The sequence below is a fragment of the Entelurus aequoreus genome, linkage group LG25 (genome assembly GCF_033978785.1).
Source record: "Entelurus aequoreus isolate RoL-2023_Sb linkage group LG25, RoL_Eaeq_v1.1, whole genome shotgun sequence".
NCBI classification, from domain to species: Eukaryota; Metazoa; Chordata; class Actinopteri; order Syngnathiformes; family Syngnathidae; genus Entelurus; species Entelurus aequoreus.
Genome location: NC_084755.1, coordinates 36,564,592 through 36,576,832, shown reverse-complemented (window position 1 = coordinate 36,576,832; position 12,241 = coordinate 36,564,592). Strand labels below are relative to the sequence as shown.

Sequence of the window (12,241 nt, the reverse complement as noted above, 5' to 3'; positions counted from 1 at the left end):
TCTGAAAATACTATTTTTTTCTCTTCAAAAATATGTTCTCTCGGCCAGTAGTATTCAACTAAAATTCAAATAGGTCCAGAAGATACAGAAAATGTCATCACGTAACGTCCAGATTTCACTACACACTAACCCACGGAAGATAAAATCTACGGCGGGACAAATAAAATACAAGATCCTGGCCTTAAATGGCTGCCGAGCCACACTTTGGACATCCCTGGGTTAAGATTTAGAACCAGTAAACTTCAGGTTCAAGATGTGCACGGCAAAAACTGAAATATTAGTAAGATTAAATATCTCAAATAAGGGTGATATTTGCTTATTTTCTGTCTGGTAAGATAATTCTTCTCACTAAGCAGGTTTTATGTTAGTGTTTTACTTGTTTTAAGGGTTTTGGTCCTAAATGATCTCAGTAAGATATTACAGCTTGTTGCTGAGATGTTATGACCTATATTGAGTAAAACATGCTTGAAACTAGAATATCAACTGTTGCAAAGCTGTGTCATCAACACTCACAAGTATAAAACTACTTTTTTAAAGTAATAATTTCTTATTTTAAGCATGTAAATAAAAAAATCATGACTTTGGCACAATTTGTGTCTCATATTAAAACAGATGACAGCCAAATGGACTTTGCTGTTTTATTTTCAATGAAACAATAGAAAATACGTACTCATATAGTAGTACAGTTGTTATTAGTGAGAATGTACTTATTTTAAGGTATTTTTGGGTTCATTGAGGTTTTACTGTTTTTGGACAGTCTTGACAAGCCAAATTTTCTTGTTTATTGGCAGATAATTTTGCTTAGTTCAAATAAATTACCCCTAATTTTTGTATTTTGTTTTCTTGTTTTTGAACACTGACTTTTTGCAGTGTGGGTGTATTGTTCGTAACAGGCTCTTAAACTGCATATTTTATGTGACCTCATTTCAGACATGAGGATGTATATTTGGTCAGAAATGTTAAGCATTGTGCCATAGCTGTGTTTTACATTGCCATGTCTTTTTTTGTTTGACTTTATTTTCAAAACAGGGACAGTACATATTCATGAACAGACAAGTGTAAATATGCAAGATTGTAGCCAGTGGCTAATTTCCATCTTTCGTCCCTGCGGCAGTTAATGCAAAACACATAAAAACAGGACAGCCTTAAACACAGGACAACAAGGCCGTATATAACATCCATCCATCCATTTTCTACCAAGTGTCCCTCTCGTGGTCGCGGGGGTGTTGGAGCCTATCCTTAAAAGCAGATGAAAATGAAGTCAATGTGATGTATATACCAAATACAAATTGAGTTCAGCAATTCTAAAGCTTACTATTTATAATAGCCTTCTTTGATTTTTGACAAATGCTTTTGTCTACGCTCCCTGTTTTGTCACAATGAGTGTTAATTTGTTATTATCGCGTAAACTTTTACACTCCTAGTTTTTTTTTTCCTGATTTCTCCAGCTTGTCTCTGTCCTCTCTCCACCCTTTCACCATGGCCAGTGGCGAGGACGGACTAGGGTTGGAGTAGCAAGCAAAGACATATTGCTCCATTCTTAAACTGCAGACCTCAATAACGAGATATAAAATGTGAACAACACAGTATTCAGAAGCTAGAATATGTATAATATATGTGTTACTTGGTTGTCATGAAGAGTGATTAAAAATAACTAAAAGCAACATTCTAAACATGGCCAATGTAAATTCTGATTATTATATTAGCTGTCGCATCATTCATCAATTGTAGTAAATCGTAGTGAAGTCCGTTTGCTGTGACTCTAATATCATACTTTACTACAGGGGCGGCGTTAAGTAGGTGGCTAATAGGGCACAAGCCCCAGATGTTTTCTTAAAAAAAAAGCCTCAAATCTGCCTGAGTGTAGGAAGACTGTGACATGAATAATATGAAGTTATTTTGTTTATTTTCTACAAAAATTACCAAAACAGATTTACAACAACACCAGCTGTGATTAAACGAGTGATGATTCAGGTTTATGAATCTTATTTGAAAAGTGTTGGACGTTACTGTGCTGGTTTACTAAATGTTAGCTTAGTATCTGTAAAGTTGATCCAAAGAAAGTGAATGATAGCAAGACAATTCTGCTAATATATATATTTTTTTTTCTTCCCGCAAATCTTCCTTTTGTTTGATTGCATAAAAAGACCCAAATTTCTCTCCATAGCGACATTGGAATAATCAAAAAAAGCTTGGGTGATAGGTTAATTTTGCTCCATTAAAGCATATTAATTTATAAGTGTATTAGAGGGCTTTTTTTATCTGCTTTAAAACCTATTAAGGCCCAAGCTGTTTGTTTACATGCTTTTTTAAATTTCTCTTTACTATTTGGGCTTATTGGACCCTAATTAGAATAAAAACTAAGAATCATCTTTTGATATGATGTACTTAGTCCATAAGTACACAAATGTGTACTTCTTGTTTATTGACATGCTAATTTTTATTTTTACAGTTTTTTTTTCCAAATTCCATTGTATGTTATACTCTTCTGACACCACCAGAGGGCAATATAAGTGTCCACATAAGCGGCCATAAAACCCCAATTCAGTAGTGTACACAATTTTGGAAATACGAGCTTAAAGGTGCTGTCCACGCCTGTGGCCACTAAGCCTTTAGAGGTTTTAAAACTGGTACCAAGAGCATGGAGGCCACTTTTCTCCAGTACCAACTGCGATGGGCCGGCCACACCATCAGAATGTCAGTTGATAGACTTCCGCGACAACTGCTGTATGGACAACTTCATCATGGCCAGAGATCTGCAGGAGGCCAAAAGCGGAGATACAAGGACCAACTGAAAATAACTCTCAACAGGTGTGGAATACAGCACACACAGCTGGAAAGCTCTGCCTCAGATCGCCCTCTCTGGAGGCAACTCTGCCATGCAGGCCTTCAACATTTTGAAGAGGAGAGAAGCGCAGCGAGGGAAGGGAAACGCCAGAGTAGGAAGATGGGCCCTGCAGCCAAGACCACAACAAACACTAACTTCATATGCCCCCATTGCAATAGACCATGTGGCTCTCGTATTGGACTTTTTAGTCACCTCAAAACTCACCAATAGAAGAAGTGGAAGTCATCATCGGATACGATGGACTACCATAAGCAAGTAAGCAAGAGGTTTTAAATAAGGTGGTCAAAATGTTATAGTTTAGATGCCATGTCGTTTTAAAACAAAGCACCAATTTTAAGTACATGCTAAAAAACGATCATCTGGACTAAGCCCGGATCTTCCATCCATTCATCCTTATTCTACCACTTGTCCTTTTTGTGGTCGCGGGAGGGCTGTAGCCTATCGCAGTTGCACCTGGGCCGAAGGCAGGATACAACAGAACCTTCTCTGTGAACATAGCAAACCATTCCTCCCGCTGTGTCAACCTCACCTGTGGGGTCCCCCAGGGCTCAATACTGGGTCCCATCCTGTTCTCCATCTACATGCTCCCCCTCAGCCAAGTCATTCATCGCCATAAAATTTCCTTTCACTGCTACGCTGATGATACTCAAATCTATCTTCCACTCAAGACAGATGATCCCTCTGGGCTGGACCTTTTGAAAGACTGCTTGCGGGACATAAAGGAGTGGATGTCACAAAGCTTCCTGCAGCTCAATGACACCAAGAGTGAAATTCTTCTGTTTGGCAACTCCACCTCGGTCAGTCAGATCAGAAAGAATTTGGGAAGTTTGGCCACTCTTGAAAAACCCCATGTCAAAAACCTCGGGGTCATATTCGACCCAGACCTCAAGTTTGACAAACAAGTGAAATCTGTGGTGAAATCCTGTTTTTTCCAACTACGCACCATAGCCAAGATCAAGTCTTTCCTCTCCCCCAGTGACCTACGGAGGGTCGTGTTAATGCTTATTTTTTCTAGACTGGACTATTGCAATGCCCTTTATGCTGGGGTCACCAACAAGACCATCCATAGCATGCAGCTAGTACAAAATGCGGCTGCCAGGCTGGTGACAGGCGCAAAAATGAGGGAACATATTTCTCCCATCCTCTCCTCCCTTCACTGGCTCCCAGTGAAGTGTAGAGTGAAATTTAAGATCGTCATGTTCGTCTTCAAAGCGCTCAATGGTCTCGCCCCAGCTTATATTAAAGATCTCCTGGACCAACCCACCAGCTCCAGGCTGGGTCGTTGCCTTAGATCAGACAACCAGATGACCCTGAAGGTCCCACGGTCAAACCTAGTGACAAGGGGAGACCGTGCTTTCTCAGTGATGGCACCTAGGTTGTGGAATAAGCTCCCCCTGAGTATTAAGTCCGCCACCACTCTGGACTCTTTTAGAGCACGGCTTAAAACTCACCTTTTTACCGCAGATGACTTTTAATCTATGTTTTCATTGTGAGTCTTAAATGTTTAGTTTAGATTCCTTTGTGTGTCTCAGTCTCTGTTTCTGTTTTTTTTTTTTTTTTTTTTTTTTTTTTTTTTTGTTTTTTTTTTTTTTTTTTTGTTTCTCCAGTCGGGCTGCGCCCCGGGCTGATGTAACAGTTGGTTGGGGGGCGCATAATAAATGAAAATAACATAACATAACATAACATAACTACTTCAGCCCGAAATCCACTCCTGGTTTACACGCCACAGCCACGTTAGCTAGTACGTATGACGAGCGATTTTAAAATTAAAACAAAATTCGACACGACAAATTTTACGTGAAGTAGCAAAGGACCTGATAAAACACAATTGTCATTACTATAAAATTCAATAACGCTCATAATTACTTAAATTGATGTGCTTTCTACTTAGCCTTCTTCTCATAGCCCCTGGTTGCAACTCAAGTCTGGTTGGGAGGTACCATACTTTGTTTTAAGGAGTACACACCCCTTGGCACTTAGCCCTTAACTTAATCTTACAGGTGAATTTGGACACCACTTGTTTGACGTGAACCCTCAAAGTAAGCTAGGGCTATAAATTAGATTTTTGTTTTTGTTGCAGAAGATTTTAAAGATAAATACATATTTTTGTTTTATATATTTTTTCTCCTCTTGCTTCGGCATACATTTTAATTTTTGCCCCCTGGAACTTCCATAGCCTCCGCCCTCTCCCCCTTACTTCCTTAGCGGAGATAGACACACCTAGCAAAACATAGCTAACAAGAGCGAGACATTTGTTCCAAAGAAAAGAAAAGTGTTGTCTGTAGTTAAGTTTTATAACGACAGACGTGGAACAAAAGACTGCATGCAGCAAAGTTAGTTTGAAAAAAAAAGGCAGTGGCACAACAAACTTATTCTAGCATCTGAAACCGAAGCTTCTAGTCGAGTGCGGGAAATGCACCCGACTCCCCGAAGAAGTGTGACGAATCAATAGGAGTAACAATTAAGTTCAAATATCCACTCAAGGCCCTCACTTCACTAATTAAAACATACACGTAGACTCACATGCACACCGGACAGTATAAGAACAACAAATTATAACAGTATATGTTGAGTTGTATTTAACAGGAGGAAAAAAGAAGGACCAAAAGGAGCTGATTGGAACCAGAAGATATGCCCACTAACCGATGGCGTTGTGAAGATAACTTGCGTTGTTGGATAAACATATCATTAATATCCAGGCAGATAGATGGAGACATGTTGCAAAATGTTTAAAATAAACTGTAAAGGTGTGTTTGTGGCTCTTGTTGGAACATCATTGATGTAAACAGACAGAGCCCTCGGCTGAGTTAAGCATTGTAATACGTTCTGTTATATTTTCCATATAGTTATTGTATCCATTCCATTCTTGTCTCTTGTGTCGTCATTCCAAATCCTGAACACCGCAAATCCGCGACAGAACAATGAATGTCAACATGTGCTATGACATACTAAAATACAGCATGCTTCGGAGCCGCAGGGCAGTGTTCAAACATGACAATGACCCCAAACACATCTCCAAGACAACCACTGCCTTGATAAAGAATAACTCTTTAGTATGAGAACGTAAAGGTGGATGGTCTGGCCAGGCATGTTTTCAGACCCTATTGAGTGTCTTTGGGGCATCCGCATAAGAAAGGTGGAGGAGCGCAAGGTCATTAACATGCACTATACCTCCGTGATGTTCTCATTGAAGAGGCGGAGGCAACTTGTGAAGCTCTCTTGGATTCAGTGCTCAAGAGTTAAAACACAATTTAGACTTTCACTTAGAAGTGTAGTCACTTTTCTTGCCAGCGGTTTAGGCATTAATAGCTGTGTGTTTGGTTATTTTGAGGGTGCCGTAAGTTACACTGTTATACAAGCTGTACACTGACTCTTTTTATATTGCATCAGTTTGTCATTTATTCAGTGTTGTCTCACGAAAAGATATAACAACATAAATACATTTGAAGGCCATACTTATATTTGTAAAGTATTGTGTAATGGCTCCTTGACATGAAGTAACTATTTATTATGTTTCTTCTTTGATGTCCGACATCAGACTTTCAGTCCTTTTATAACCTCTTGAAGAACTGTCGTGGGCATCTTAGTGAGCACTCGGTCTTCAGCGACAGAACAGAGGAATCATCTGCTGTGCAGTACTTCCAGGTGAGCAGAACTACACATTCACTAGAAATGCAGGTTACTGTAAAGGCTATAATTATAGCTGTAGCGCTCAATAACCTAAACTCCAAAAAGGGTGGGGCGTTAGTTGGAAGCAGGCCATAGTTAAACAACTTGCTCAGTTACATATATAAAAATATTTAAAGAAGACCACCCTTTAATGGTTTCACTGAACATATATTTCTTTGAATGTCTTTATTTTTCACAATTACTAATTGTATTGAAGAAAAGTTGCTTGTTGGCTTGAGGAAAATGTCATTGTGTATCGTTCACGACTGTCTCCTACACACGCACATAAATAAAAGCAGTCCCAGAAAAGCAACTAACAATTTGCACTCATGTAGATACAATAGAACAGGAGTTCTTAACGTTTTTGACTTGCCCACTCAAGTATTAACACTAAATTAGTCATTTTACTCTTGATTTTAATCATATTCAATAGTTGTATCTGACCTACTTCCAGTTTCACAAGTCCAAACCTTGTCAAATGATATGAACGCGTGTGTAAATTACAGCGAGTATTGTTTAACACTTATACAAGCACATACAACATTCCCAGCAAGATTTTTGTCAGGCCGATTACAAAAATAAATACTAATCAATAGGGGTGTAACGGTACACAAAAATTTCGGTTCTGTACGTACCTCGGTTTAGAGGTCACGGTTCGGTTAATTTTCGGTACAGTAAGAAAACAACAAAATATAAATTTTTTGGTTATTTATTTACCAAATTTGCAAAATCTTCCACCAAAAATATTTTTCTTAGTGGAATAGTTGATGTGAAGTAATCGGAACCTTGGATAGGTCAATAATTCATAATAACATTGATTTTGATTCAATATTATGTTTTGAGCAATGACAGTTTGAAAGAAGAAGAAAAAGCAGCTTTGTTTTATTAGTCAACATTGCAACTGTTTCTAAATTACATTTAACCTTTAAGCTTTTTTAATTTCACTTTTGTTATGTTTTTGTTTATTTTAATAGTATTTTTAGAATGTGCCGTGGGCCTTTAAAACATTAGCTGTGGGCCGCAAATGGCCTCCGGGGCACACTTTTGACACCCCTGCTATATATAATAAAAAATTAAATCTGATAAATCTATGGATAAAAAGCAGAGCCTGGCGACGCATGCGCGTTTATCATAACTCTCTCGCTCTCTCTGTCTCTGCCCCTCCCTCACCAATGCTGCTGCGCACCTTCACAATTTGTTTTGTTTTTAACCCCTTCTTAACCCTGAACGTACATTGAAAATACACGCAACCCTAACTCAAAATGCCGGACATTTGAGGCATTTAAGAAACTCTGCCTGGACAGCCCCGCAAAAGAGGACATGTCCGGTGAAAAGAGGACGTATGGTCAGTCTATCGTAGCCCGGTCGCATGCTAGCTGCCATGTGTTGTGCTTCGGTGTGCATTGTTTACACAACGTGCGGTACGCTACTTAATATGTCCGTGTGGAAACCCGTTCGGTACACCTCCGAACCGAAACGGTTCAATACAAATACACGTACCGTTACACCCCTACTAATCAAATATACTGCAAAAGAAGGAACTCTTACAAGTGTGAGCCCAAGCAGAGTCCTCTGCTGTTTTGTTAACCCTGTTGACACAGCCATATTTGATAAAGTCTGGATTTTATTTGGTAAAAATGTAGCCTTTTGGCGATAGTTTGCACACTTTCATCTTTTTTGCGCTTAAGAAAATTCTCCATACATTTTGCTTCAGACTTGTGTTGATTGTTTAAGGTTGTCCTGTATCACTCAGTCAATTGACTGACGCATTGCTGCCAAGTGGCAGAAAGATTTATTACAACTTAGTACTTCTGTGGCTCAAACGAACCACCGCTGAGAAACATACTTCTTAGCAAGCCTGTAGGTGACAATCGCGGCCCAAAAATGTGTTAAAGGGGAACAGTAATTTTGGGGGGACATGATGATGGATGTATTTTTTTTAATACATTCTAAATAGTAAATAAATGCCATCAAAAGTCTGCTTACAAGGAAGCCTTTGAGAGCTGCATCACTTCCTGTACAAGGTCTGCTGTCATTATGATGCCGACTACTAGGATATTCATATATTCCTGTTTAAATAAAGAATGTTTCATAATCCGTACGAAGAAAAGGGGGGCGGTCACCTAGCGTCTGTTTAAGTCATTCTCCCATTATCCGGGTCTAAATGGGCTGTCGTAGTGCACCAATTTGTCGGAATACGACCTCGTTATTTTACTATCCAGGTAAGAGGCATGATTTAAGATGCAGAATAAAGTTTGACGAGCAAGGAAACGAGGACGCAGCTGATCAGTCGATCATGTCAACATTGGCACACAAACTCGTGATCACCGCGCCGCTTTAAATATTTTGACTTTGTTAGCGCTTATAATAACAATATCACTAATACTTATTAATATTCAAGTCACAAAATGTAAATGGAGTATTTTTGGCAGTTTTTGGTTGGTTATTTATTGGGTTTCATGGGCGGAATAGAGGACCTCCCATTGGCTCTGCAGTTAGCGGACTTTTATTTACGTTTATTTACGAGCTAGAATGTATTATAAAAAAAATTAACGATAGGCAAAATAAAAAAAGTGCAGTTCCCCTTTAAGGTTAAGAAAATAATAAGCTATACTTTTAATGATAGCCAACGTTAGTAGATAAACTTTGCTGAATTGTTATCATTAGATAACAACAAATATAACTTGTGCATGTGTGTTATGTGGAGTGTAGTTTGTACTCAAAGCTGGAAGAGGGTGGGATATCATTCTTACAACACTTTGGAAAGTTAGCGTCCTCTAGGCAGGCACTGAAGATTGCAAACATTCCTTTTAAGTATATTGTACAATTGCCCCGTAATCTAAACAAAGTCAGGGTGATTTTGGTTTTTTTTTCCAGTATTTTTAAGGGCAGTTTAAATTACATTAGAAATTACCGGTACTAAAAAATGTAAACCAATCAATAAAAAACTATTGAAAAAAACATATCTACACATATCTAGCACACTGTTTTTCCCTTTTATCTTAATTCATTTTGAAAAACATCACTTGACTAACAAAGAGTTGAGAATTTTGATCAAATGTAATACATACAGAGGTGACGCTTTTGTTTCTTGCAGTTTTATGGCTACCTCTCACAACAACAAAACATGATGCAGGACTACGTGCGTACAGGGACCTACCAACGGGCTATTTTGCAGAACCACACTGACTTCAAGGACAAGGTAAGAGATTGTTTTAAAGTTTTCCTTAACCCAGTTGTGAGTCACATAAATTAGATTATTTTGTTTTTGTTTTGTGGATATAAACAATCATCTTGTCTACAATGATGAACTAACTTGCATATCCTCATTGTATTGATGTGAATAACGTTTTAGTTCCCTGTAACTTAGTGTGTTAAATTCAATTGAAAGTCAATTCAAAAAGCTATTTTCCCGAGGGGGAAATTTGTTTTCAGTACAGCACATCCAAGAACAGACATACAATATATAAGGGTAGAAGGAACAGGAAGACCACACATTTTATGCCGTTTTATCAAGTTTATGCCAAAGAGCTTAATCATGAAACTCAGTTCTTGTCAAATATTTTCTGCTCCCCCCCACTTTCCACCGTGACTATAAATAGTATAATTTGTCAACAAAATTGTTAATCATTAAAAGAAACAACACACTGGTATTTCCTCGTCCCCCACCGTGGTTCCAGTGAAGCCAAGTCCTACATATTGCTTCATCATATTCTGGTACAGCAAAACATGTACATTCTTTCAAGCTTTCCCTGCATCATTCAGGTGTTCAGTGGCAAACTTCAGACATGCCTGCATATATCTTCTTCTGCAGGGGACCTTGTGGGTTTTGAAGGATTTCAATCCATCCTTCCATCCATTTTCTACCGCTCGTCCCGTTCGGGGTCGCGGGGGTTGCTGGAGCCTATCTCAGCTGCATTAGGGCGGAAGGCGGGGTACACCCTGGACAAGTCACCACCTCATCGCAGTGATTTCAATGCATTAAGCCAAAATATGTTACTAATACTGCTTATAGTTTACCTGGTGACAGTGGTTGCAGCTCTCCTAAAATCATTAACAAGCTCCTTCCAATTATCCTGAGCTGATTTCTCACCTTTCTTAGAATATTTTTTACCACACAAGGTGAAATCTTGCTTGGATCCCCAGAATGAGTGCAATGGTTTGTATCTTTTATTGCTTTAATTTTCAAATGGTCTTACCAAAATTTTTTTTTTTTTTCTCACCAAGCTTTTTGCTGTCGGTACAGGAATTTGTGTGATTCATTGGCACATTACTGGTATTTGGAGGTTAGGAATTCATGCCGGAAGATCAGATACATATTTCACTTAGTAAAATGCTGTATAATTAGATAATTGGATGTTCTCTGTTAAAATAAGCCATAATACTATAAAACTGTTAATGTGTTGTGAAAGCAGAAACTTATAAAATCAGTAGGTGATCAAATAATTTATGCCACTACTCGTTACTAGAAATGGATGTGGAATTTGTTAGTAAATACGTCAGTCGGTCTACTCAAATACATTAAAAGAAATGTATACTTGCAACAGTACAGGGATTTCTCTGAATATAGATTTACATGTCTCATTTTCCAAATCAGTCTTTTCTGTAAAATGACATTACTTTGTGATGTTGTTTTTACAAATCCGTTTCTGTAAATGTTTTTTTTTCTTGTTAAAAAAAAAAAATGACATGGCTTTCATTATATTTTCAGATTGTGCTAGATGTTGGCTGTGGTTCTGGGATACTATCTTTTTTTGCCGTCCAGGCTGGAGCCAGAAAGGTTTATGCCGTGGAGGCAAGCACAATGGCTCAGCACGCTGAGGTACAAACGAATACAAAATACATGTGATTTCCAATACCAATACAGTGGAACCCCGATTTACAAACTTAATTGGTTTTTGAACAGGGTTCGTAAATTGAAAAGTTTGTAAAGTGAAGCAAATGTATCCACAAGAAACAATGTAAATATGAATCATGGGTTAAAGCCTCGACAAAAGTCAATATTTTAGTGAAGGTTTGTACACGTTCAACACAATATAAAGTGCTATATACAACAGGGAGGTGATGGATCAACTTTGTTTAACGACGACAACAACAAGCTGATGTTTTGATTGCGCTGCTCTGTCAACACGCGCACACACACAGAAGTCCCTTTAAAGCCCTCACAAACGATCAGAAATCACAAAAATCCTTAACTTTAACGAACATATTGCTGCAATAATAAACATTTAAAAAAATGAAATCCACTTACATCAACATCGGCAAACAAGAGCTGAAGAAAAAAAGAGCAGACAGAGAGGGCGTGAGGGGTAGGGGCCGTTTGTGTGCGTATGCGCTGAACGGGAGGTACCGTAATTTCCGGACTATAAGCAGCACCTGACTATAAGCCGCACCAGCTAAATTTAGGGGAAAATACAGATTGCTCCATATATAAGCTGCACCCGACTATAAGCTGCAGGGTTTTGATGTGTAATTAGCGTAGTATATAGGGGTTCCTGCTACCACGGAGGGGATTGTCGGGACAGAGATGACTGTTTGGGAACGCAAAGCGTCCCATTTATTAACAATAAATCTTTCAATCATTCAATCAAACTTTCACATCTTTGACATGGCGAACAGCATTCGTGCAGAGTGCAAATAATACAACGGTGCAAAGTAATACAAAGTGCTCGCCTGTACGTTATCAAAATAACCAGCCTACCGGTATATGAAAAGTCAGTCTTT

The 12,241-nt window shown here is 38.5% G+C and overlaps 1 protein-coding gene across 2 annotated transcripts in view; it reads left to right on the top strand.

The window, feature by feature from the left end:
* carm1 (coactivator-associated arginine methyltransferase 1) overlaps positions 1-12,241 on the top strand; it is a 74,052-nt gene that overhangs the window by 7,427 nt on the left and 54,384 nt on the right. For both annotated transcript variants that reach the window (XM_062036962.1, XM_062036963.1), the window contains exons 3-5: positions 6,387-6,493; positions 9,615-9,719; positions 11,229-11,339. In XM_062036962.1, the coding sequence (XP_061892946.1) occupies positions 6,387-6,493; positions 9,615-9,719; positions 11,229-11,339 (323 nt within the window). The remainder of the gene's footprint in view (positions 1-6,386; positions 6,494-9,614; positions 9,720-11,228; positions 11,340-12,241) is intronic.